This window comes from Quercus robur, chromosome 1 (assembly GCF_932294415.1).
Source record: "Quercus robur chromosome 1, dhQueRobu3.1, whole genome shotgun sequence".
Taxonomy (NCBI): domain Eukaryota; kingdom Viridiplantae; phylum Streptophyta; class Magnoliopsida; order Fagales; family Fagaceae; genus Quercus; species Quercus robur.
In genome coordinates, this window is record NC_065534.1 from 3,937,795 (window position 1) to 3,964,621 (window position 26,827).

Below are 26,827 nucleotides of genomic sequence, written 5' to 3' on the forward strand. Positions count from 1 at the left end.
GCTTCTCAAAAGCTTTAAGACTACAGACGACACTAATTTCTTCCTTTGGCTTAAACACATACAAGTTACAACATTCATGGATTAATACATCTAGATGTTAGCAAGCTCAAAGGATATATACATGCACAAGACCTATAAGCCACACAACCTTAGTCTATAAAAGTAGATTACCAATAGGACATGACAGAGATCTTGAGAAACAAGTTGGTTCTATAGATTGCAAAAAGGGTAAGAAGATTTAGCATGAAACTAGACATGGGAAGACCTGAAAACCAAATTGATGATCACATTCTAAACTCAGATACTTGAATTAAAATTTCTTGTCCCATCTTTCCTGCAGCAATCATTGGAAAACAAAATCTATCTACCAATATTTGTCATTAAGGAAACTTTCTTCTAATCCTATGTTTTAATTACAAATTGCCTTCACTTTTGGATTGCAAATAGCTTTCAGGTTGGCTGCCCAAAGTTAAGTGACTATCTAGACCTGAACAAAATAACATTGACAGCTCTCTCCATCTTTTAATCACTTTTTTTTTTTTGGCAGAAGATAAAGGAATTACATGTTCTCGTTGTTGAGTATCCCCTACACCTAAATGTTTCTTTCTATCTTCAAGAAAAAAGCCCAGCCTGAAAGGTGACTCCAGTTGCTGGCAACCATTTTTGTGCTTGAATGAATCGACCAACCGTGTAACGTAGTACATCATTTTTGTTGTAGATGACATTGTAACCTGGCCATTTGACTCTCTTATTGGTTTGAGCTCCAATACCCTTGTTACCATACTCAACAAAGGTCACAGTTTCAATTCCATAGGTTTCATTATTGTTAAACCATCCCTCTGGAGTAATTAAATCTCCGAGAATTGATTCCATTACAATTATTCTTGAATATTTCTGCATTGGCATGCCCAAGTAAGTGACATTGTTTAGCCCTTTAGGGAAGAGAGATTTGTCTCCGCCAATATTGCAGTTATGGAGTACAAAACCTGTGCTTTCACGCCTATCACTCCTAGCTTGTGCTGCTATTATAGTAACCTTTGATCCAAAAGGCTTTGTGACAACGATTTTGCAGCTTTGAAATACTACTCCAGAATCACCCCTGATGATGTTTGTGTCACCATAGATTTCACAATCTCGGAAGAACTGCCGGTGGGCTAATGCATATATACTTAAGTTGGTAGCATTTATTCTGCAGTTGAAGAAGGCTGCATTATCAGACTGGACTTTAACAGCCGCTAAGAGATTTCGTCTACTTGTATCTACAATTATGCCAATATCCTTGCATATAAATCCATTGCCAATAGCCGCTGCAATGAGAGAGGGAAATTTAGCAAAATTTGATGAACAATGAGAAACAGAATTAGAGTTTATATATTGGTTTGCTTGTAGAAAGATGTTCTATTTTTATCCAAATTCACTTTCGTTGATAATTATAGGACTAAGTGGTAGAAGCAGAGCCAAGAATTTTGGTTTGGGGTCCGAATTTCGGTATTGATAAATTGGTTACACACGCACACACAATTCATCATTGTTTCAATGTTGTCATTTTTTTGTTAATATCAAAACAGTGAACTTCTTGTTTAACATTAAAAATGGGATAGAGGTTGAGGAACTCACATATAGCCGCATTTTGATAGGTAGTTCCATTCATAGAAACTCCGGTGATAATAGTATTATTCATCCCATCACCATACATGAATATCTGGGTCTTATTCTTGGGGATAATAACATTCTCTCTGTATGTTCCAGATTTTACATAGATAAGATATCTTCCATTGTGCCCATTGGGGTATGCATTGATAGCATCATTGATGCTTTTATATTTCCCACTTCCATCTTTAGCCACAACTGCATCAGGCGCCTGAGCAATTTTAATATCAAAAGAATGATTTGAGGTAAGCTTTCGACTCATGCCTGAAGATTCTGCTCCTTTGTCATCATTGACAGAAAACGCATAAACTATAGCCAAAGAATTGCTTGTAAGCTCAGTGGACTTTTGCAAAGCTCTTTCCATATCAAATGTGGAAGAAGCCTCTTGTATTCCTTCAATGCATGCCCTTTGGTATGAGAGTACAGCACTCAAGCTCGTCCTAGCATCAGATGAATCATTAAAGAACAAACTTGGTGTAGCATTTACCATTGTCACTACAAATTGGAGTTCATCAAGACACAACTCCACTAGCTCAATACAATCTGCAAGTGCCATCTTTTCTTCTTTGCGCGCAACGTCAACTTGTTTGGCAATTTTTACCACATCTTCCATTTCATAAATGGTAGCATTGACAGCACCTTTGAAATAGATTATTACTTCAGTTTGGTTACCTACGGATTCTAGGCTAGATATACAAGATTCCTTGTAATCAGTTTCATTGCACAGGGCAGCAAGGGTAATATTTTTGTTTGATAACGAGGTGGATTCTTTGGGGTTATCTACCCCAGCAATAACTCCAATCACAACTCCTGCAATTACTATGAGAGAAACACCCAACACAATCATGTTTCCAAGCATTTCATCTTGCTTTACTTCTTCATCTAACCGTGACATTATCAAATAACACAAAAAGAAACTTCTATCTATGTGGTTCTTTTTTTTCTTTCTAAATTTTTAATTTTCTCTCTTTTGATGATTCAAACATAGGTTGATAATGATACAGCTTTTTGTATGCATGATATGGAGGTTAGGAAAGTAGCACAAATGAGTTCAAGGCCTCACAAAAGCAACCAAAATCATCTCTATCTCTAACAGTATGTAGTTGTGTACTGAAGATTTTTGTGCCAGTTTGTCACAACTATTTGGCTATTTTTAAGAATCAAATTTGGTATATGAATGGGCAATAGCTGTGTCACTTGCTCTATGTGAGTTTGTAAGGTATTTGTTAAGATTGAATTTTATAATGCAGCTTGATTGGCTTTTTATAGTAAATTGATTCACTTTTAGTTTTAAGGATATTTGTTTAGTAGTTTTTTTTTTTTTACTTCCTAACGCAGGTGAGACTCGTTTTAAACCTCCTTAACAAGAAACTCTTGTTAACAAAACCCTTTTTTCAGAATCAATTTTGCTATGAATAGGCAATAGCTGAATCACTATATCAACTAAAGGTACTCACAAGAAGCACAGCAGTTTTGTTGTTCTAAATGTTAAGAATTTATTGATCAGAATTCTTGGCACAAAAGGTTGTGGTTCTAGATATTCTCTAAATAAGATGACAAATGATATTCTCTAAACAAGATGAAGAAAATTCCAAACTTTCAACACATCAGCTTGGAATTTGGATATAAAAGCACAAGGATGAACTAGGGGCTAGTTAGTTGGTATGGTTTGGTTTGTTGGTACAATCTAATAGTCCTAATTTTGTTTTGAAATCTCAAAATGACCAATTTTTGTGAAAAAAAACCTCCACTAATGGGCCCAAGTTCAAAATAGTATAATAATATTTTCCTACAACATTTTTTTGAAAAGTATTGTCCTTATTTTTTATTATTATTATTATTTTTTGATTCATAACTGTTGAAAAACTTGGTTAAATTAAAAATTGAAAATCATCAAAATCAATTTGAGATGATCATGAAAAACACTTTATTTAGGATTGAATTTTTTTTTTAATTTTTTTTTATGCCTCTAAAGAAACATGGAAATTTGACATAAAATATTTTCAACCTTAAGAAAATAGAAACTTCCGAAAATCGGAAATCTCTAAAATGATCAAATACCCTTAAAATCTCTAAAATATCCCTAAAAGTTTCAAAATAACTTTTTTTTTGAATGTAAACGATAGAATTTTATTTCAAAACTATTAGTATAAGTATTACATAGCCATCCACCAGAGTACACTAGTGGGGGATACGTGGGCCCATGCATGCAGTTGCATGTCCCCTGGCTAAGACAATCACCATGGTCATGTACTGACATCAACAAATACAAAATAAGCTTAAAGTATTTATCAAACTCTAGGACATTTCCGTAGGCGTTGTATCTCCATTGTACGCAGTCATTGACAGAGTTGCTGATAGTCTTGTAACAGTGTCTCCGCACTTCTCAGTATCGTGCAAGGTTGAACTTGTTTTTTGTCAAAAAGACACCTGTTTCTAGCATTCCATATGGACCAGGAAACCATAGCCCATACCTCCAATTCCTTCGTCGAGAGCACAGCCATTAATTCTTGCACTAGAATGTAGAAGTCTTCCGCCTCTGAGCTACGCTTCTGTAGTTTGCCTGCCACCAGCGCCTACACATTTCTAGCCATAGGACAGCTCCAGAGTGCATGGGCCACTGTCTCATTCTGTTTCTGACATATTTCACAGACCGGGTCCAATGGCACCTTTCTACGACAGAGATTTGTGCGGGTAGGGAGTATATCAGAGCATGCCCGCCAAACGAAGTTCCGTACCTTAGGGGGTATGTGTAGTTGCCATATACGATTCCACATCCTCCTAACATCCCGAGTTGATGAAGGCTCCCCTTGTTCCTGTTGTTGTTGCCGGATCGCGACTTGATACGCCGTTTTAACCGAGAAAATGCCTTTCTTATTTGCCTTCCAGAGTAGTTCATCCTTGGATTGTGTATCCCTGAGATCGATCTGTTGAATGTCCTCCACAGTAGATTGCATGAAATTCGTGTGAAGGACATGTGTGTGCCACTGCTTGGTGCATGGGTCAAAGAGGTCACTCACCCTCAAACTCAAATTTGCATTTGGTTGAAATTTAGGGGGGTGAGGTAGCCATCTGTGGTCCTCCAGTTTGATACTCTTCCCATCCCCCACCTTCCAAACCGTTGCTGCTTTAATCAAATCCCTGGTTTCTAGCAAACTGCGCCATACATATGATGGGTTGGAGCCCAATCCAGCTTCCATGAAGGAGCATGTAGGAAAATAACGAGTCTTGTATACTCTGTAGAATAGGGAATGGCCTCCTTAGATCAAACGCCATGCTTGTTTGGCTAGCATAGCAAGATTGAAGGCATGGATGTCTCTAAACCCCATCCCACCCCTATCTTTCGAGTTGCACAATTTTCTCCATTTGATTCAGTGAATTTTTTTCTCATCTCGAGTTTGGCCCCACCAATATTTTGCTAATACCGAGTTAATGTCATCACAAATCCTTTTAGGGATTTTGAACATGCTTATAGAGTAAGTTGGGATAGATTGTGCCACCGTCTTGATGAGGACCTCCCTACCGGCCTTAGAGATATTTTTTTCCTTCCATCTTATCACTTTTTTTGTTACCCGCTCCTGCACCTCCCTGAAAGTGCTCACCTTGGATTTTCCTCCTACCATTGGTAAACCAAGATACTTCTCACAACTTGTCATGATTTGAGCCCCAAGCATGTTTCCAATAGCTAGCTTCATTGGTAGTTTTGTGTTCGGGCTGAAGAAGAGTGTTTTTTTTTGTCTATTGATAGCTTGACCCGATGCTCTCTCATACTTTTCTAGTATGTTTAGCAGATTTCGGCATTCTTCAATTGTTGCCTCACAAAATAGTAGACTGTCGTCAGCAAACAGTAGGTGTGAAACCTTTACTCCTCCTTGGCATGACATCACTCCTTTCAAAAGCTGGCTATCGACTGCTTGCCGTATGAGGGAGGAGAGCCCTTCTGCACATAACATGAATAGGTAAGGAGACAAAGGGTCCCCTTGCTTGATGCCACGGGTCGGTGTGAAGAAGCCTCTTGGTTCGCCATTAATGAGGGTAGAGTATGATGCGGTACGCACAGTTTCCATGGCTAGGTTGACCCACTGATCTGGGAGGCCAATCTTTTGCATTATCCGTTGGAGGAATTCCCACTCCACCCTATCATATGCCTTGCTGATGTCAAGCTTCACCGCCATGTGGCCCTTTCTTCCTTTGGTCCTGTTTCTCATACGATGGAGCATTTCAAAAGCAACTGTAGTATTATCTGTAATGATTCTACCAGGCACAAAAGCACTCTGTGAGTCAGAAATTACATTAGGTAAAATTGGCTTTAGCCGGTTGGCCAACACCTTAGATATGATCCGTGATACAACATTACCCAAACTAATGGGTCGGAACTCCGTAATATATTCTGGCTCATTTTTTTTTGGGATGAGTACAATATGTGTGTAATTCATTTTTTTTAGATATCTCCCTGAGTGTAAAACAGATAATATAGCAGTAGTTACATCATGTCCTACAATATGCCAGAATTTTTGAAAAAAGAAGGGTGACATACCATCCGGTCCCGGTGCTTTGGATGGGTGCATCTGGAAGAGAGCGGTTTTTACCTCATCTGCTGTGTAAGGGCGAATCAAGTCTTGGGCCATGTCCTCTGTCACTACCCGCTCCACGGAATCAATCACCTCTCCCATATCAAGTGAGTTGGAAGAAGTGAAGAGTTGTTTGTAATACTCCTCTGCTATGGTGGCTATCTTATCCTCATCTGTGTGCCACTCTCCTTCCCTATCATACAGCCCATCAATATTGTTCTTCTTTCGCCTTTGGCTTGCTCTTTGGTGGAAAAATTTTGTATTTTTATCCCCTGCCGGTAGCCATATAGACCTCGATCTTTGCCTCCAAAATACTTCTTCATGGTGTAGGAGTTCATTTATCTCTCTCTTCACTTCATGTATTCTCTCTACATTCCCTCCATAACTGGTTTCCATCAACTCATGCAATTCTCGTTGTTTTGCCTCCAACCGATCTCTAGTGTTCCCAAAGGTGCTTTTGCTCCATGCAATGAGGTCCATTCTACACCTTTTAATTTTTTCAAATAGGCAGAACATGGGGCTGCCTACTGGCCTTTGGTGAGTCCATGAGCTTCTAATAACAGATTCACATTCTATATGTGCTACCCATTTTTCCTCAAACCGTTGGATTTTATGTCTCCGACATCGAGGTTGGTTTGGTGGGATCATGTCCACCAAAATAGGATCATGGTCAGAGTAAGATACGGATAGGTGGCTTACTTTAGCTCTCGGAAACATCTCAACCCATTCCAATGTTGCGACTGCCCTGTCAAGTCTTTCCTCAACAAATGCTTCCCCACCCCTACCATTTCTCCAAGTGTAGCGGTACCCATTGAACCCCAAGTCTACTAGACCGCAATGGAGTAGTGTATGTCGGAACTCAAGCATTGGTGCCATCGGTCTACGTACGCCCCCATTCTTCTCATCAGAGGCCAAGATTTCATTGAAATCTCCCAAGCAGATCCAAGGGAGGGATGCACGAGCATGGATGTGTCTCATAAGCCTCCACGATTCAGTTTTGCGACGTTCCTCCGGATGGCCATATATTCTGGTTAATCTCCACAGTGGTGATGCTTGTGTGTGTACTCTTACATCTATATGGTTTGGTGAGTAAGTCTGTGTATCCACAATCACATCTGTTCTCCAAAGAAGTGCTATACCGCCCCCTCGATTGTCGCATGAAACTGCAAGCATGGAAGGAAACCCAACTCAACTTTGATTGGTTCCATCTCTCTATCCGTCAATTTTGTTTCCATGAGAAACAAAATAGTGGGAACTTGTTTCCTTACCAGTTCAGCAAGGACTTCGACTGCACGGCGGTTCCCAAGCCCCCGGCAGTTCCAACTTAAGGCGATCATTGTGCTCGGCGGGGCTGAGCCTCAGCCTCCACCGTTGATGTTTCAGTTTGTATTGTGTTCTCCATAGTCTTGAACCTCTTAGCATCATCATGGCCATGGTCAGTGCTATCGTTGTGTCTCTTTGTGCCCAATAACATTCGGCTTGCATGTGGGGTATTAGTTTGTGTTGTGGCTGGTCGGGTAAGTCTTTTTTTCTGAATCTTTGGTTTTTGGTTTTTTAGTTGGTCACGTGAGGGTTGTTGGTCTTTTGGTTGGTCACGTGGGTGTGGGAGTAGGGTTTTGTTTAGTGTTTGGTTTGCGCCGTAGCTTATTGGGACGGAGAATAATTTACTTCCGTGATTCTCGGGATCGTGCGTTTCATTCTGGGTTTGGTTGGTGTTTAATGCAGTAACTGTTGGCGCCTGTAGCTGTGATGGGTTAATTGTGGTGTTAAGGCACGTGGGATCCGTTTTGTGTAGGTTTGGTGGACTTGAAACTGCCTTTTTAATTCTGTCTAGCTGTGATCATGGACCGTGAATTTCGGGCTTTCGTTCATTTCGGGCTGACTCGGCGATTTTTCGGTATCGGGTTCAATGGACAAATCGGTTTCGGACGTCGGAGGAGGTACAGTTGTCGCCCTTTGAGTTCGACGTTGCTGAGGTTGTTCCTTTCGTGATTCTGTGCTACTTGTCCGGTAGCCAGCCTTAAGCCACTCGCCATATGGACGTTCAGCGTTTTCTGCACTCACAGGTACCAGACAGTCACCTTGCTCGTGACCGATTCGGCCACAGTTGAAGCACCACCCAACTAGCCTCTCATACCGAAAAGCCACTCGAGTTTCCTCTCCTTCCGGACTGATTACTGGCCCACCATGCCTGAGAGGTTTATGCAGAGGGACTTCCACCCGTATGCGTAGAAACCGTGATTGCTCCGTAGTGAAAGCTTTGCTGTCCACCTCCACAAGCTTGCCGAGACTCTGCCCTATATCGCTCCCCGCCTTTTCATTAATAAGGTCGAACGGCAGTCCCCACACTTGGATCCAAAATGGTTGTTTTGTGAATGTAACGTTCCTCACTGACATTCCTTTCTCCCATCTACGGAGCGCCAAGAGATGGTTGTCGAAACACCATGGCCCATTATTCCAAACCCACATCAATTGGCTTTCCATCGAAAACTTGAACTGTATTAGCCCTTCCCCCACTTCAATTATCTTCAAATCATCCCCTAGCTTCCACATGGATCGTAGTAAATTCTTGGCTGTGCGTATATTAATTTTCTTCGTTGTGAGAAACTTTCCTATGAGGCTTAGGGAGAACTCTTCCAATACTTTTTCTCTCTTCACTGGGCGGATTGGCATGACCTCGTCTTCGTCTGTTGTAAGTGTCATATTTTGTATGCGTTCAAGGACCTCAGATTCCATGGCAGTGTTTGTAGCAGTCTACGTAAGTCTTTTGAGTGAAATGGATTGTTGTGAACCAGTAAATGTCCTTCCGCACGTGGTTTGGAAGGAAGAAAAAAAGTAAGAAATGCTCACTCTAAAGTGAGAAGAACGCTCCTCTCAAACAGGAGAAAAAAAAAAAAAAAAAAAAAAAAAAAAAAAAAAAAAAAAAAAACCAACTCTCAAAATAACTTAATAAGCCTTAAAGCTCCTAAACGACCAAATATCCTTAAGAGCAATTGCATTAGTCTGTACAAAATTTTCTGTCTATTTTAGCATAAGAGCCCACTTTTTCTATTTTATACAACCACTAATCCAAAACTCCCACATAAGCTTATCTATTATACACGTTCTTTTATTTGAATAATCTTCTTTTAATCTTTTTTTTATTATTTTATTAAAATATCTCTCACACTCACGTTTCTTCTCTCACTCTCTCATCCCAAACGGCAAAACTCCTCTCAAATTCTCCGCCTCTTTCTCATCCCAATCTCCTCACATAACTCTTCGCTTCTCTATCATCACAATCTTCTCAGTTGTTGGTCTCATACCCTTCATCTCTCTCTTAGATGCTAGTCCATATTCGTCATTGACGACATACATAGGACTATGATGATTTGAGTTTGGGTTAATGGTTTTCCGTTGATGATTTATTTTGGGTTTTCCATTTGATATGTTTGGGTTGATTTTCCATTAATTTCGGGTTTGATTTCCATTGATTTTTGGCTTGAATTTTGTTGATTTTGGATTTGATTTTGCATTGATTTTTGCTTTGATTTTCTTCTATTGAATTTGGGGTTGGATTTTTATGTGTTGTAAAATGGTGGTGGTGGGTTGCATTCGTTGGGTGGTGGTGGGCAAATGGTTGATTGGTTGTGCAGATGAAGAAGAAGAAAAGAGAAGAAGAAAGAGAGAGGGTTTGACTGTGAGAGAGAATAAAATATAATAAAATAATGATTTGCAAAGCTACAATAACTATGCATTTATGCATAGTTACTATAGTAAGTTTGTGCATCTTAAAACCTCTAAATTTTCAAAATGGAGAGCCTCAAATGCCAAAACTCTATGATGACAAAACACCCTAAAATTGACTAAAATGCCCTCCAAATATACCCTAAAATCTCCTAAACGTCATTAAAACCTCCAAAATGCCCTCTAAATAAACCCTAAAATCGAAATATGAAACTATTGAAATAAAATTTTATCAACTAAATTTCCATACCATAAACAAAAGTCTAAGGATAAAATATTTTTCATGAATTCTGTCATAATTTGTGTTAATTTGTGCATGATAACCTAGAAAGCACGGACCCGGCTGGGAGGGTGCCACACCCGAGTCCGACGTGGCCCGACGTGCGATGCAGCGTCCGACGCGGTTGACTGTGCTTTGATGCCAAGTCTGAGTTGGTTTTTTTTTTTTTTTTTTTCTCTCTCGGATTCGTGTCGAACTCGGCTGATTCGGCCAGAATCGAGCCGTATCGACCATATCGGGTCGTATTGGCCGACGACTGATACGGCCGAAATTGGTCGGAAACGGCCGAAATTGCCTGAAACTCGCCAGAGCAACCGAAATTCTAACCTCAGATGTGTTTCTTACCTTCTTCTTTCTTTGTTTTGTGAATCAAGGTGTATTAATGTGTTTTTTAAGAATATTTTCATAATAAAAATATATAGAAAATATAAATAAAAATATTTTTAATAATTTTTAATCGTCTAGTCCCGCTGCACCCGCACCCGAGCCCCGAAATGCACCCATGCTTCATAGATGATAACAATGACTCTTGTAGTGATTTATGCATGATAATGACAACACCACAACACGGTCTCGAATTGGTAGCAACACAGAGAAGCAAATTTCTCCAGATCTCTGCCATATTTGAATGAAGATTTCATTGGAAATCTTAACGAGAGTGATTGCATCCAAGGAGATGAGTGTCATCCACATGGCAACAGCTTTGTCCGATTCCATGGGCACAGCTTTCTTTTGCCAACTTTCATGACAGTATGACAAAGGTTAAAAAAAAAAAAAAAATTTGTGAATTTTAAAAATTTTGAAATGAATTATTTTTTAAAATTAAATATTACGGCTTTCTTTTTGATAAATTTTAACTTATTACAAATTTTGAAAGTATAACATCTAAAATTTTAAATACATTATTCAATTAAAAAGAGTAAAAATATAAATCTTAATTATAAAGTAGGCTCAAATTGACAGGATCTTGAATTTATTTTAATTTTTTGAAATAACAGGATTCTGACTTATTTTTACATAGTTCTATCGATCTTAATTTTTATTCATGAATTAAAACATTTTTTTTTTATACAAAATAGAATTTCTACTTTAACCTAATCTAAGGCTGGGTTTGGATCCACGTCCAAGTTTTGCGTTTTGCTTTTTTTTTTTTTTTTTTTTTTTTTTTCTACACACGTTTCAGGGGACAAGCGCAACAGTAAAGTACTGTTGCGCTCTGTTTAGCCCTGTTTTTTTTACTTTTCTGTCAATCAGTGGGTTCATGTACTGTTTATGGACCCACAAATTTCATTTTTTATCAATTTTTTCATTAAAAATAGGTCCCACAGCACTATTCACACATTTAAAAATTATTTTGCTATAGTGTTTTCAGTTTTCAGTTTTCAGTTTCAGCAAAATAAGTTCTATCTAAACACACTTTAAGTGTATATATATATATAAAACTCCGTCTTGAAGACTTAAACCTCGACTTTTTCCCCCAACGCGGTGGTGAATTGCAACACTTACTAGTACAATACAAAGATGCATTCACACTAGATAACTAATATTTCCCAGAAACTCATAGGCATTGAATGACCCAATTTATTATCCAAAAAAGAAAGGGAAAGACACTTTTTTATGAAAAAGGAAAAATAATAAATTGATCTTTTTCAATAGCTATTTTTATTATCCATAAAAATGATATTAAATTCTTTTTTAAATAGTTATTTACCAATATTCGAAGGACACCTATTAAAAAATAGCAGGTAACTGTTCATGGCAAAAATAGTTGACCCAAAAATATCAAACCGACCTTGATTCTAAAGAAAAAATTAAAAAAAATATATATCAGTATGATCATTTTATGTCATATATTTATTCATACTTGTGTGGGGGTCTGAACAATCATGGGGTTTTCAGAAAAATATATATCCTTGTAAAATTGAAAATTCTTTTTAAATGGTTTTGAGTTAGATATCATTAAAAATTCTATGTTGTCGTAGTCTTCATCTTACTGACACCCCCGATTGAGGGCTCAATGGCCAATGCAACTGTTATAGATAGGCTTGGATTACAATCAGGAAGAATATTGGGTCCATTTAGCTAGTTTAGATTGTTTTTCAAAAGCACCACATTAATTAGTAGAACATAATGCAAGCTCCATTGTTTCACTTTGTTTCTCGAGACAAGATTCATGAAGCCCTTTCTTTTTGAATGAGATAAATTCATGGCCAACGAAAGATATTAAAATCAACCTCAAAAACCAACAATTTGCATGGTATTTTACTCTGGTTAATTTTAAAGGGGTCTTTGTGTTCAAGGCTTTGCTACCCAATTTGTTTTACATGGGGTTATAAGGCTATTGATTTGGGTTAATGGATCATTCATCAAATCTACAAAACTATTTTAGCAAAATAATCAAGTCTAAAAACATTTTAATGTTTCCAAACTATACAGATCCTTATCAACCCAAGAAAGGCTACCATAAATTGATTATTACTGTTTATACTATGAGTCCCAGGTATGGTTACCATCACAAAACTTCACAGATTTTGAATAAAACAGCACAGCAGAGTTGTGATTTTGTTTCATTGCAGATGACTGTAGTTGCAGCTAATATTTCTTACAGCCTTACACAAAAAGTTTGGATTTTTATTAAGAGAAACCTGGTTAAGCTTCTTCTAAGTACCAAGAACACAAACAACCCATAGATCCAACCATAAAATGCTTACCTGTGAAACAAACGAAAACTCCAAAAGCCAACATAAAGAAGTCCGGTCAGTCTTACACAAAAAGTTTGGATTTTTATTAAGAGAAACCTGGTTAAGCTTCTTCTAAGTACCAAGAACACGAACAACCCATAGATCCAACCATGAAATGCTTACCTGTGAAATAAACGGAACTCCAAAAACCAACATAAAGAAATCCGGTCAGATTTACACAAATAAGTACATAAACAAAAATGAAAGACAAAAGACAAGCCAATGTTACCACAAAACAAAATGGTGACTCAAACCGTGAAAAAGAGAAAGGGAGGGGAAGTGAAAGAAAACATTGGTCTTAGGGGACTAGAAAAGAATTTGATTTCAAAACCAGTCATTCTTTCCCATCACTCGAAACCCAAAACCTTCTTTCAACTCTCTCTCGCTTTCATTTCCTCTCACTCTTTATGATAATGGAAGAAGAACAACAACAAACAGTTGGAATCTTTTTACTAAAGATCAGAGGATAGGGGAAAGAGAGGAACCAAAGGAAATCATAGGAATGGGCGGATTCGGCAAAAAAAAAGTTGGTTTCTTTGCCAAACCTCCCATCTCCCAAAACTTCCTTCAACTCTTTCTCCCTTTCCCATTTCTCTCTTTGGGAAAAGTGGGTGGTGAGAGCAGAGATTAATATAGGTACTGGGAAGTGTGATGTGAATGAAGAACACAGTGTTGACTGTGCAGTAGCAGCATACCAAAATGGTGAAAGAAATGGAGTGTTGTTCAAAAGGACACAGCTCAGTCACGAGATTCCGAGAACAGATGAGGGCAACACGCTTGTACTGGCCATTGGTTGAGGGTTGGCACAGTCATCATAAAGTTTGGATCTATTGGAGTACAAGATATATCTAATGTACTTATTTCAAAATGCGTATCGATTCGGAGCGAAATAAAATCCAAGACCTAACCCATATCCATATGCAATGATTCCCTCGATATTGATGAATGACTCGGCCCATTTACACCGTCCATTTTGTCAACTTCAACCCTATTCTGATGCTCACTCTCCCACTCTCTCTACGTGTCCCTTGGTATCAGGATTCCTAAGCAACTACTATGGTCCACGACTGAAATGTACCCTTTTAGCCTTAAGGGTCAGTTTGGTCGGAGGAGTGGAAAAGTGGAAGGATGAAAAATTGTGGGAGGATGGAAAATATTTAGTTTTCCCTCTTGTGTGTTTGGTTGGAGGGGTGGAAAAATGGGAGAGTGGAAAACTCTTTTGTTTGGTTGGAGAGAAAAAGAGAATGATGAAAAATATAATTTATATAAATTGACTATTATACCCTTATTACATAATAGGTAAGAAATAAATTTATTTATACTTATTAAATAATATAAAATTTACCACATTATATATATATATATTTATGTTATTATTTTTATTATTATAATGTAAAACTTACTTTTTCTATTTTACATCATAATTTTTACAAAACACCCACATCAATTTATCTATTATACACACTTTCTTTATTAAAATAATATTTATTTTCTCTTTTTTTATTTCCCACCTACCGCCACCTAACCCCTCCTCCTTTTTTTCATAACACTCTCTTATCTCTATCAATTCTCGGCCTCTCTTTCTTCTCCTTCTTTCTTTGTTTTTTTTTTGTTTTTGAGAATCTTTTTCTTTCCTCTTCTTCTTTTACAATTTGAGTTCTATGCTTTTATTATAGATGATGATTTTGGGTTGGGTTTGATTAAGGGCAGTGATTTTGGGCGGAGATAGAAAAAATTTTGGGTGGAGAAAATGGTGATTTTGGCATTTTCTTCAGCATCTTCTTCTTTCTTTCTTCTTCTTTTTCAATTTCGGATTGATTATTTATATGAATTTGTATATGGGTTTGATGAATTTTTATATGGGTTTGATGAATATGGGTGTGCTGTTGATTTTCTGGGTTTGATATGGGTGTGCTGTTGATGAATTTGTAGACGTTGGGAGAGATAATCCATCCCATTTTCCATCCGTCCTAGTTTTCCTTTGTTTCCCAAACAGTGGAAAACACTGTTTTCCATCCCATTTTCCATCCAAAGTTTTCCATCCTCCCTATAATCCTCCCAACCAAACACAGCCTAAGAGAGAGAGGGTGAGATGAGATACCTAGCTATTCCCATCCAACATGTCAAAAATATAACATTTAACATTTCAAAATACTAATTTATCAATTTTATAATACCACTTTATAATATACCGAACATCAAAAATTTTATTTTTTTACCATTTTATTAAAATATTATTTATTTAATTCTTTTTTATTTTCAATCTCATCTCTTCCCTCTCTCTTTCTGTATCTCTCCTCTCCCAAACAAAAACACCCAACCCACTGCAAACCCATCCCGCTGCCGCTACCCACACCCACTGCCACCAGCCACCACCGCTCATAGCCACTGCCACAGTCACCACCACTCACAACCTCGACCACCGACCACCAAGATCACAATCAAAAGAAACCCAAAACCAAATCACAAACCCAAAATCAAATCAAATCAAATCACAAACTCAAACCCACACCCGCTGCCACCAGCCACAACAAACCCACACCGATCAGAACGCAACAAACCCACACCGAAAAAAAACCCACAAACGCAACTAACCCAAAATTCTGGTTCCAACAGGTTTGACAAAATCATATTCCCACAGAGCATGCATCGCCGATTCATGCTCCTTCAAACAAAGAGGCCAAGATGAATTAGATAAGATTTTTATGCTTCATCAGATTTGCCCTTAGTTGGCAAAGCATCAACACCGAAAATGAACCCACAAACCGGAACCACGGAGGCTTGGTTCGGTGGCTCAAGGCAGGGGCAAGACGGTCTGGGGCGAGAGGACTGGCAGCGTGGGTGACAAGGGAGAAGCAACAGAAGAGAGAGAGAAGGCGGCATGTGCGAGAAGATATAGAGAGAGAGAAGAAGATTTGTGTGAGACAGTGAGCTGGAGAGAGAATAAATAAAATATTATACAATCTTGCTACAGGGTGCTCTAAAAAAAAAGAGTGCTCTTAAAAAAGAGAGTGCACGTAGCAAGATTGTAAATGTTATAACATATACCAGTTTTGATGGTTTTTTTATTTTTATTTTTTATTTTTTATTTTTTAAGGTTCAGATGCTAAAAAATAGCATTTTTAACATTTGAAAGGTTTGATAAAAATGCTCTAAGAACACTAGCATTGAAAAATGCTAAAGCCATATTTAAGGCATTTTTAACATTTTAGAGGGCAAAAACACTTACATCAAAGAATGCTTGCAATAGTGCTACAGTACAATTCTAAGTTTAAAAAAAATATATATATATATATATTTTATTCCCTCCGTATTTTTCTCTCCACCCAGACTTCTTCTCTCTCTTCCTTCTCTTCTCTGTTTTCTCCATCTCTGCTCTTTCCTCTCTACGGACCCAAACGCCGCCTCTGCTCTCTCTTCCTTCTCTGTTGGGTCCGGTGTTTGGGTTGTGGTTGGGTTGTGGGTTGATCGGTGGTGGGTTGATGATATTTTTTGAATGGGTTTGTTCCGATGGGTTTCAAATAGGCTGGGTTTCAAATCGACGGTGTGGTTTCTGATCGATGGTCGGTGTGGTGGCCGTTGTTGGCTCTGGTTTGATGGTTTGTGTGTGGCTATGTGTGGCTCTGTTGATGGGTCTGTGTGTGTGGTTCTGTGAGATGAACTGGTGCTAGAGGTTGAGGGAGGTTGAGGAAAAAAAAAAAAAACGGTTGGAAAGCCTAGGAAAGTAGAATTGAAAAAAAATATTGGTTAAAAAGAAATAATAAAAAAAGATTAAAGAATAATATTTTAATAAGAATAGAGTTTTAGGATGTGAGAGGTATTGTAAAATAGGATGGTATAAGTAATAAAGTGATTTTTTGAAATGGTATAATAGTATAGCATAACATTTTTCAATGCTAGTGCTCTGTGATTGTGGTATGCAAATTTTTATAAAGAAATTATGATAACTTTTGTTAAGAACTTCCTACCAAAGCAGGGGCATATTCCAGGTAAACCCCTGACTTCAAAAGAAAAAACTATATATATATATATATATATATATTTATAAATTTTTTTTTTAACTTAAATACTTTAATTTATTTTTAAAAATATTTTTTTCACACCTTGACTTAAATTTTGTACATCTTTATTACAACTATTTTTTACTTTAAAAATAAAGAGTAAATATTTGTAAATTGTAAGTATAATTCCTTTTGGTGGGAAGTTTTTAACAAAAGTTATTGTAAATTACAATAACTTTTGTTAAGAATTTCCCACAAAAAAGAGTAAATGTTTGTGAAATTACAATAACTTTTGTTAAGAACTTACAATAAAGAGAAGGTGTTTGTGAAATTACAATAACTTTTGTTAAGAACTTACACCTACTCTTTATTGTAAGTTCTTAACAAAAGTTATTGTAATTTCACAAACACTTACTCTTTTTGGATTAGTGTAGATTTTTCTATATATATATATATATATTAGTCGAGTTTCAGCCCGTTGAACATAAAAAATTATTCTCAAGTTTAAGGCCTTGCAAACCCACAAATCTTCATTTGTTCCTCTCCATAGCCAAAATGGATGCCAAGACTTCCATCAAGGTTTTCATCATTCGAATGCTTATTATCTTTTTGTTTCTCTCATCTACGTACACGATGGTGGTTGCCGAACCCAACAATGTCGTCCCACGAGCGAGTAAGTCCCTTGTTTTCCCATGGTTGCATGCAATATCTTTTTAAACGTTTTATATTCATGCACAGTTAGGTTTTATATTCATGCAATATCTTTGTCATGTTTGCAGAGAAAAACAGTATCTTGCGAGGAAATATTGTCCAAATGAAAATTGTTGGGAAACCCGGGCGAAAACCCTCCCCCCCTGACAACACAGGTTGTCGAATCTGCAACAAAAGTTGATCTGTATCATTCAATCGAATGAAGAAAATAAAATATAAGATGTAAATAATGGAAATCAATAAGCTTGTCCAAGAGTTTCCCGTGTTTTGGTTCATATTGACACATGGAAAGCTTGTAATAATTATTACGTAATGTGAGACTTAGATAAAGTTATTCAGTAATAAAAAGTTTAGTGCATAACAAAAGGGTTATAAATATTTGAGATTAAGATTTGACTACATTTCCTCGCTCGTGAATTTCCATTGCTCATACTTGAAATTCATTTTACTTTTCTTCATTTTCATTGGATATGGGTTCATACATGATATTCCATTTGCCTTTAAAATTTTTTTTTTTCTCTCTCTCTTTTTTCTTTTTCATTAGATATGGGGGAAGTGTTCATGCTTGAATTCATTTTTCTTGTTTTGAGGATCTCCTTTCACCAATGAGAGAGAATTAAGTGTATGTTTGGTACATTGAATGAGAATTGCAACTTGAATAATATTCTTTATTACTGATGTCATAATTGAAAGACTAAACATACACATACAATGGGTTATATATATAATTTTATAACTATTATGTGCATATGGAAAGTTTGTATTGTGGGAACCAGAGATGAGACTGTTGGGCTTGAACTCACTTGGGCTCACAATTTATTTGTAGAGTGGGCTTCAAGATTTCCTACTCTAGGTCGTTCACGGCAGAGAGACTCAAAGCAATATTCATTCTCTCTTCCTCATTAACTGTTTTCTCTCTTTTTTTCTGAACCCCTTTTTCTTCCCAAACTTCTGCTATTTATAGCTAAGGTTAGTGGGGAGATTATGATTACAGCCACCGCTAGGGCTATTAAAGGTCCAATATTATCTGTTTTAAGTGGGTGTTTAGGTGAGAGTGGGATGCAACAATTATGGCCTTGGAACTTGGTTCCTGCTTAGTCGATTGTGCTCGGTAATGCAGTTCCCCGAGTATTACGTGATTTTCTCGGACAGGGTTCATACGCTTGTTCGGGAAAGCTTATGCTGAACACTTCTCAGGGTTCGAGACCTAAAACTTGTTTTTACATGAAGGCAGTTTTAAGAAGGGCGTAGGGCAATGGGGCCGTTCCATTGGGCCTGGGCCTAGGGCCCATATGGGTCTTGGGATCTCGGTGCCGTACATTAGCCCCCTTTTGATTCATACCCAGTTGCCAGGAAGAATCAAGGAGCTGGTCGAGTGTTTTGATCTCGGAGATCTTATGGCCAGGGACTCGTGATTATGGTTTCTCATTAATGCTCATCTCAAAAGACGTGCCGTTTCGCGGCGTCAGGTACAGTTGTCATTATTGCCTGACGGTTCGTGAACCGAAGCGGCGCGCATATCGGTTACCTTTGGTATTCGCAGGGCCGTTCGTAAATCGTGCCCATTTATTGCTTGATTAAATGTTTCTTTGCCCCCCCTTTTTGACTCTATAAATAGTTTCCCTCAGAGCATTCTTTCATTTTTCCTCCACCTATGATTTTTCAAGCTTACTCTCTGCCGACCAACTCTTTGGGCGCTCACTCACCTGCCCAGTGTTCCTTTCCTCCTTAGAACCCAAAGTAAGTTTTCTTCCCCTTCCTATTCCTTCGGCTTTATTTCTTCAAGTTCCCTTTCATAGCATTAAGCGTCATAGATGGGTTACTCTTATCTTCTAGAGTCCCCGGTTGCCTTAGCCACCTTTAGGAGCAAATTTAGTATTCCCGATGACGTAGAAGTGGCTTACTGCCATGAGAGTGATATTGCTCTCCACTGAGGACTAGGCACAGCCTTCTTTCCTTTGATGTCAATCTTAGAGGGCGGGGTTAGGTTCCCCGTGGATCCCCTTTTGACAGATACACTTAGGTACTACGGACTGTGTCCCGACCAGTTTCCCCCAAACTTTTACCGGGTAGTTAGCTGCATCAATAGGTTGAACCATACCTTTGATTTATAGTTAAATTATCATGACATTAACCATATGTATAGCCTCTGTGAGAACAAAGCTACCAACTATTACCTAAAGACAAGAGACAATTGGGTACAGCTGATATCATGCCTACCTGATTCGAACAGGAACTTCGTTGGGGAGTTCGTTCGGGTGCACGACAATTGGTTTGCCGGGGACGTCCCTTGCCCCCTTTCACAGCGTGAAGTGGGTTTATACCGATCCCTTGATCTAATTGTTTTCCTCCCCTTTTCCTTTTCTTTTCATTGAAGTAAATCTTTATTATCAGATACTGATATGACACTTGCTCTTTTGCAAACGGCAAAGTGTTTGTTCCGGACATCAGAACCGTCCATGCCAAAGATTTGAACTTCATCCTTCGTTTCGAGATATACGTGCATTGGGACGGACAACTCCGGGCTTCGCACTTGATCCTCGGAGTAGAGCTAGTTTATTCCACCTGACAGAATTTTAAGCAGGCACTTCTGGTTGATAGCCCCTTGCTGTCATACATCGACGTCCGGTACGCAAGCTTCTTGCCGCCGAAACTTACAACCGGGGAGGCGAGGGAGTTTGGACGGTGCTTCACTTGCTCGGACGAGCTAGCCCCTTTGCAAGACGAGTCTGCGGAACGCGTGTCTCGGCGCCTTAGAGAGTTAGCCCACGAAGCTATCCAACAAGAGGGCCCCGTCCAAGAGCAGGCGCAGCCCGAGTATCCACCCGTTGAGCCCCAGCAACCAGCGACTGAAGCGGCTGCCTTGTCGGCTGAAGATATCCAGCCCGACGGAAGGATGGTGTCAAGGAAGGTTATGACCATTGACCTCTTCGTGCCCGGTGCACGGTAGCCCAACCAGCCCCCGCCCTTTCAGGACCGGAGCCAGGTGCCTCAGCCTCCACCCATTTCTTAAGCTGGACGAGCCCGTAAGAAACAAAAGGTCACCGATCAACCATCCACAGGCCCGGGAGATGCTGCCATCCAGACCCCTCCCCAACCAACAAGGGAGATCGTTATCCATGAGTCGTAGACCCAGGTCGGCCCGGGGGTTGTGTCCTCCTTCCAAGCGGCTCCAGCGTGGAAGCCCAAGTTCTTGTTGGACGGCAAGCCTTTGCCTTCGACCGCCTGTGTGCGGATGTGGGAGAAAGGCAAGGGTGGCCGTATTGCCCAGACACTGGCCGAGGGTCTTCTTCTTCCCGAGGACGTACACGCTTTTGAGGAGGGATCTGAGGAGTCTGTGGGGCGCCGGTTAGAGTGGCACGCTATCGCGGTAATTCTTTAGTTATCCATTTCTTCCTATACATTTACTTCTGCTTCCTTTCTAACTTTTGTGATTGCTAGGCTGCTCAACTGGCTCACATAATGGCTGGTCGGGCATGGGAACTTGCTGAGGAAGTCGATCGTGAAAAGGGGGCGCGAGAGTCAGCGGCCAAAACAGTGAAGGAGAAACTAAAGGCAGCTGAGTCCGCCGAGAAGAAGGCCGCTGCCACGGAGAAAAATAGGGCGTTGGCGGAAAAGAGGTGCGCGGAGCTTTTGACCAAGAAGAACGAAACGGAAGTGAAGCTAGCTGAAGCCATTAGCCTCAATACTTCCAATGCCGAGGAACTAGCCGACCTTAGGGCAGCCCTGGCGGCCTGTGAGCAGAAGTGGTACAACGAAGGCTTTGCTGATGCCGAGAAATCTGCAAAGCCGGTAGTGGACCAGGCTCGGAACTTGGGTTTTGAGGCCGGGTGGTTCGCCGCTCTTCAAGCACTGGGAGTTCCCGAGGATTCCCACCTGAGAGACCCCGACCAAATTCCCTTTCCGAGCCCCGTTACTGCGGTGCAGGATCCCCCGGCTGCTGCTGAGGAGGAGGAAACGGCAAGCATGAGGGAGCTGGTTGAACAAATTAACGCTCATGCCGAGCCAGAGGACATGGAAGCCACCAGCATCCCGACTGTACAGGACCTTCTCGGCAAAGGCTCGCGTTACCCCCTGACCGACCAGCCAGAAGTGACAGATCCGACCCGGCCCTCCAGCTGATTATCTGCAACCTCTCTCCTTTTTTTATGCTTTTACCTGTTTCTATCGCATTTTAAGTTTATTTTCTTAATGGTTTATTTGCCTATGTCACCGGGATGTGGTGAACGAACAATTTCCTCCGCTTGTTTGATCGGTAAATAGCTTCCTTTTTTAACTTTGGTTTTAATTTCGTTGAATGAATTTCTATCTATTTGTATGTTTCGCTTGGACTATGCCAGTGTTTTGGCCGTAAATGGAATGATACCCCAAAACCTATTGCGTGGTGCTTTGGAGAATCCGAGAGTGAATGGATTTAATGTTTGTAAAGGGTTAGGGTTCCAATATGTTCCACGATTTTGATCCTGCCGAGGATGATGTTTTTGTCCTTTATCTTTTTATTCCTTTGTGACGATAAGGTTTCCACCTGCTCGGCGATTTTAATCGAGCCGAGGGCCAGGTTTCTGTCCTTAGAGTTTTTTATTTGCAATTCTCTTGGTGTGCAATCATGGAATCAAAAACAGTATATACAAGCAACTCCATCATTATCTTCATTTTAGCAAAATACAAGTTTTGGCTTTCACGGATGGTTACGCGTAGAACTTCTTTAAGTTGTTGGCATTCCACGGTCGGGGAAGCGGCCTCTTGTCAAGATCTTCCAAGTAGTAGGCCTCTGCACCGGCGATGGCGGTTACTCTGTACGGTCCTTCCCAGGTTTGAGCAAGCTTCCTTGCAGCTACGTCTCGCATGTTTCCCACGACCTTTCTTAGTACCAATTCTCCGGCACTGAATTCCCTCTCCTTTACATCTCGGTTGTATCTTTGGGCTAGTTTCTGCTGATACTCGGCTAGTTGTATGGTTGCGGCCTCCCTGCATTCTTCTAGCCAGTCCAAACGCTTCATCATCACGTCGGCGTTCTGGGCGGGGTCAAACCCCGCGACCTGTGCACTGTATAAGCTCACCTCGGTTGGTATTATAGCCTCTGCCCTATATGTCAAAGAGAAAGGGGTCTCGCCCGTGGATCTTCTGGGGGTTGTATGGTAAGCCCATAATACATTGGGTAGTTCTTCAGCCCATCTTCCTTTTGCCCCGTCCAACCTCCTCTTGAGCCCGCTCAAAATCGTCTTGTTCATTGCCTCAGTTTGGCCGTTGCTTTGTGGATAAGCCGGGGTTGAATACTTGTTCTTGATGCCGAGATTGATACAGAAGGCCCGAAAAGCTTTGCTATCGAACTGTAGCCCATTGTCTGTTAGTAGCGAATTTGGCACCCCAAACCTTGTGACTATATTTTTCCATACAAATTTTTTTACGTCAGTATCCCGGATGTTGGCCAAGGCCTCAGCTTCCGCCAATTTTGTGAAGTAATCTACAGCCACTAATACAAAACGACGGTTTCCTGTTGCTCGGGGGAATGGGCCGAGGATGTCAAGCCCCCATTGCACGAATGGCCACGGGCTGCTAACGGGGTTCAGACGACCTGCTGGCTGATGGATCAAAAGGGCGTGCTTTTGACACTGTTCGCACCTCCGGACATATCCGGTGGCAACCTTCTGCATCTGTGGCCACCAAAACCTCTGGGTCATCACTCTGTGCGCTAAAGATTGTCCTCTAACATGGCCGCCACACACTCCCTCATGTAGCTCGGCCAGAAACTTGATTACTTTCTCGGGATGTAAGCACAAAAGGTAAGGGCCTGCGAAAGACCTTCGGTACAGTTTGCGATCCGAAGACAGCTAGTACCGGGGAGCTACCCGACGAATCTTTTTGGCCTCGTCTTCATCATCCGAAACTTTATCCTCGGCAAGGAAATCTATGATCGGGTTCATCCAGCATGGATTGGCCATCGCTACCTTGGCAACCTCCACTCTGGCTTGGTCGTGAATACTCTTCACATTGATGCTTGGCTCCTTTATAAGCTCTATTGTGACTAGTCGTGGAGTATCCTCGATAGCCGATGAAGCTAACGTGGCAAGTGAGTTGGCGTGTTTGTTTTGTGACTGACCTACCTGGGGCACCTGTACCGTCCCGAATTGACCGATAATCTGCTTGGCCGCACTTAGATAAGCTTTCATTCGAAAGTCCCGAGCTTCAAAGTCTCCTGTGATTTGATAAACAACCAGCTGAGAGTCTGAATAAATCTCAACATTTTTTGCGCCTAGATGCAATACGGCCCTCAAGCCAGCCAGTAGGGCCTCATACTCGGTTTCATTGTTTGAGACTTTAAATCCCAATCTGAAGGAGTGTTCCAATCGTATGCCCTCCGGGGTGATTATGACAATACCAGCCTCGGCCCCCATAGCATTTGAAGCACCGTTTACAAATACCTTCCACGAATGAATTTCTGCATTACAGATTACCCTGCCGTCGGTCTTAGGTGTGAATTCTGCGATGAAATCTGCAAGAACCTGTCCCTTTACCGAGCTTCTTGGCCGGTACCTTATGTCAAATGATCCCAACCGAGTCCCCCATTTGGCAATTCGGCCTGTGAAGTTTGATTTCTTTAATAGTGACTGCAATGGATACTCGGTGAGGACGAATACCGTATAAGCCTGGAAGTAATGTGGCAACTTCCTAGTGGCGTGTACCAGGGCTAAAACCAACTTCTCCAGGGGCAGGTACCTCGTCTCGGCATCTACCAAGGTTTTGCTTATGTAATACACTGGCATCTGTACTCCTTGGTCCCTTAGTAACACAGCACTTACGGCATGGTCGGTGACTGAGAGGTACATAAACAAATCTTCCCTGGGCTCTGGGGCCGTCAATCTTGGCGCCTTTGCCAAGTATTCCTTCAGCTCTCGAAAAACCTCATCACATCCCTCTTCCCAATCAAATCCCTTCCACTTCTTCAGAAGTTGATAAAACGGCCGGCAGCGATCGGCGAATTTGGAGATGAAACGGTTTAGGGCGGCTAACATCCCGGTAAGCACTTGCACTTCCTTGGGATTGCTTGGCGGTTTGAGACGGTTCACGGCCTCTATTTGGTCAGGGTTAGCCTCTATTCCCCGAGTAGAGATCAGATAACCCAGGAACTTGCCAGCCCCCACACCGAAAGTGCACTTCTCGGCATTTAGGCGCAGTTTATGCCGCCGTAGTATCTCGAATACTCCCCGGAGGTCTTCCGTATGTTGTGACTTTTTTCTGCTTTTTACCACCATATTGTCAATATATACTTCAACCGTGCATCCAATTTTTTCTCGGAACATTCTCGTCATCATCCGCTGTAACGTGGCTCCAACGTTCTTCAATCCAAACGGCATGACCTCGTAGTGATAGTTTGCACTCGGGGAGATAAATGCTGTCTTTTCTCGATCCTCGGGCGCCAAGGCAATCTGGTGGTAACCCTAGAAAGCATTCAGGAAGCTTATCCTCGGGTGCCCATACGTGGCGTCTACTAGTTGGTCAATCTTGGGCATTGGGAACAGGTTCTTGGGACACACCTTGTTCAAGTCTGTGAAGTCCACATAAACTCTCCATTTACCGTTCTTCTTCTTCACTACAACTGTATTTTCTAACCATCTTGGGAAGAATATTTCTCTTATCACTTCGGCTTCCTTTAGCCTCTGGACTTCCAAGTTTACTGCGTCGACATGTTCCTTTGACGCTCTTCTCGGTTTTTGCTTCTTTGGGGGAAATGATGGGTCCACGTTGAGTTTGTGGACAATGAATTCGGGATCTACGCCGGGCACTTCATACGGGATTCACGCAAAAACGTCTATGTTCTGCAAAAGGAACAACAACATCTCTACCCTTTCCCGGTCATTCATGCTTGTACCTATCTGGAAATACCTGTCAGTATCTAGAAAAATTCTAACCTTCAATACCTCTTCGGCCACGTCCGCCCCCGTTTCCCCTCGGGACTTCTATAATTGCTATAAAGCTTCTTTCTCGGTCTACTCCGATTGCCCAAGTTGTTCACTTTTCCACCTGACCGCGGCGACAAGACACTGCCTCGCCACTTGTTGGTTCCCTCTCACCTCGGCGACTCCATACTCAGTGGCAAATTTTACTTTCACGTGGAGGGTGGACGGAACAGCCTTCATTGCGTGAATCCATGGCCTCCCCAGGATTGCGGTATACGGTGAGAATGATCAGACTACTATAAAGGTCACTATAACTCCTTTGCCTTCCATATCCACCGGGTGAGAGATTTGTCCCTCGGGAATCACGACTCTCCCGTCAAATGAAACCAGCGGCGTGTCATATTTTGCCAAATCCTGGGTCTTCAATCCGAGCCCTTCGAACAGGTCTGAGTACATGATGTCAGCCTCGCTTCCTTGGTCTATCATCACCCTTTTCACCAAGAACCCGCTTATCCGAGCCGTTACCACCAATGCATCGTCATGAGGTTGGACCGTCCCTTCCAAATCGTCTTTTCCGAACGAGATGGTTAGCCGTTCAACTTTCTTCTTCTTCTCGGTTGAATCTCTTTCCGTGCAAGCCACTGTCAATACCCTTTTTGCTGCTGCCGTTCCTCTTGGTGCAGCGTGGATGACTTTGATCACCCCCAGTGGTGGCGGGAGGGGGTTCCTTTTCTGTTGGACGCCCTGGCCGGCTTCTCGGTCGGTGGAGTCTACTACAAACTCTTTCAGGTACCCTGCCTTTACTAGTTGCCCGAGGTGATCTTTTAGTACCTGACACTGCTCGGTAGTGTGCCCTTTGTCTCTATGGTATGTGCAGTATAGATTTTGGTTCCTTCGAGATGGGTCCCCCCCCATTTTGTTTGGCCACCTGAAGAATGACTCGTTCTTGATCCGATCTAAGATTTTGTGCACGGGCTCTTTGAACGCCACATTAACTCCTTCAATTTGCACCTCCGGTTCCTGCATTTTGAAGTCTTTTTTGGGTCTTGCCAGCACAACACCTTGCCGAGATCTCCCGAGTAACGAAGCTTTCCCCCTGTTCTGCAGCCGATCATCCTTCAGGCGTTTGTACTCCTTTATGCGTCTTATAAGTTACCTCATATCCTCGTAGGAATCGAATGGCGATCGTGTAAATCTGCTCGGCATAGGGGCCCGTTCAATCTCATCGGAGAACGGTGACCGGGTAGCC

General features: G+C 41.0%; 3 protein-coding genes and 2 long non-coding RNA genes across 6 annotated transcripts; 1 reads left to right on the forward strand and 4 right to left on the reverse strand.

The window, feature by feature from the left end:
* Positions 1-232: 232 nt before the first annotated feature.
* On the reverse strand, positions 233-3,508 carry LOC126716745 (pectinesterase-like). Its single transcript, XM_050417718.1, has 2 exons — positions 1,618-3,508; positions 233-1,307 (listed from the first exon to the last, which is right to left on the reverse strand). Exons 1-2 carry the CDS (start codon positions 2,543-2,545, stop codon positions 613-615), a joined length of 1,623 nt encoding a protein of 540 aa, XP_050273675.1. The 5' UTR covers positions 2,546-3,508; the 3' UTR covers positions 233-612.
* A 4,543-nt stretch (positions 3,509-8,051) lies between these two features.
* LOC126692747 (uncharacterized) lies at positions 8,052-8,957 on the reverse strand. The gene has a single exon (XM_050388476.1). The coding sequence runs from the start codon at positions 8,955-8,957 to the stop codon at positions 8,052-8,054; it is 906 nt and encodes a 301-aa protein (XP_050244433.1).
* Positions 8,958-12,627: 3,670 nt separating this feature from the next.
* Positions 12,628-14,055, reverse strand: LOC126716753 (uncharacterized). Of its 2 annotated transcripts, none has more exons than XR_007652256.1 (2): positions 13,664-14,055; positions 12,628-13,108 (listed from the first exon to the last, which is right to left on the reverse strand). It is a non-coding gene; the product is annotated as an uncharacterized LOC126716753 (long non-coding RNA). The 2 variants fall into 2 exon arrangements; XR_007652258.1 differs by lacking the exon at positions 13,664-14,055 and adding an exon at positions 13,198-13,657.
* Positions 14,056-17,463: 3,408 nt separating this feature from the next.
* Positions 17,464-18,091, forward strand: LOC126713551 (uncharacterized). Its single transcript, XR_007651379.1, has 2 exons — positions 17,464-17,642; positions 17,749-18,091. It is a non-coding gene; the product is annotated as an uncharacterized LOC126713551 (long non-coding RNA).
* Positions 18,092-25,866: 7,775 nt separating this feature from the next.
* LOC126692750 (uncharacterized) lies at positions 25,867-26,604 on the reverse strand. Its single transcript, XM_050388491.1, has one exon. The coding sequence runs from the start codon at positions 26,602-26,604 to the stop codon at positions 25,867-25,869; it is 738 nt and encodes a 245-aa protein (XP_050244448.1).
* Between the last annotated feature and the right edge of the window lie 223 nt (positions 26,605-26,827).

Bases quoted from the DNA above. Each gene is read 5' to 3' on its own strand.
- LOC126716745 (XM_050417718.1), bottom strand. From the start codon at position 2,545: ATGTCACGGTTAGATGAAGAAGTAAAGCAAGATGAAATGCTTGGAAAC. The intron at 1,308-1,617 runs GTGAGTTCCTCA...CTCTCATTGCAG, and splicing joins CTATCAAAATGCGGCTATAT to CGGCTATTGGCAATGGATTT.
- LOC126692747 (XM_050388476.1), bottom strand. From the start codon at position 8,957: ATGGAATCTGAGGTCCTTGAACGCATACAAAATATGACACTTACAACA.
- LOC126692750 (XM_050388491.1), bottom strand. From the start codon at position 26,604: ATGCAGGAACCGGAGGTGCAAATTGAAGGAGTTAATGTGGCGTTCAAA.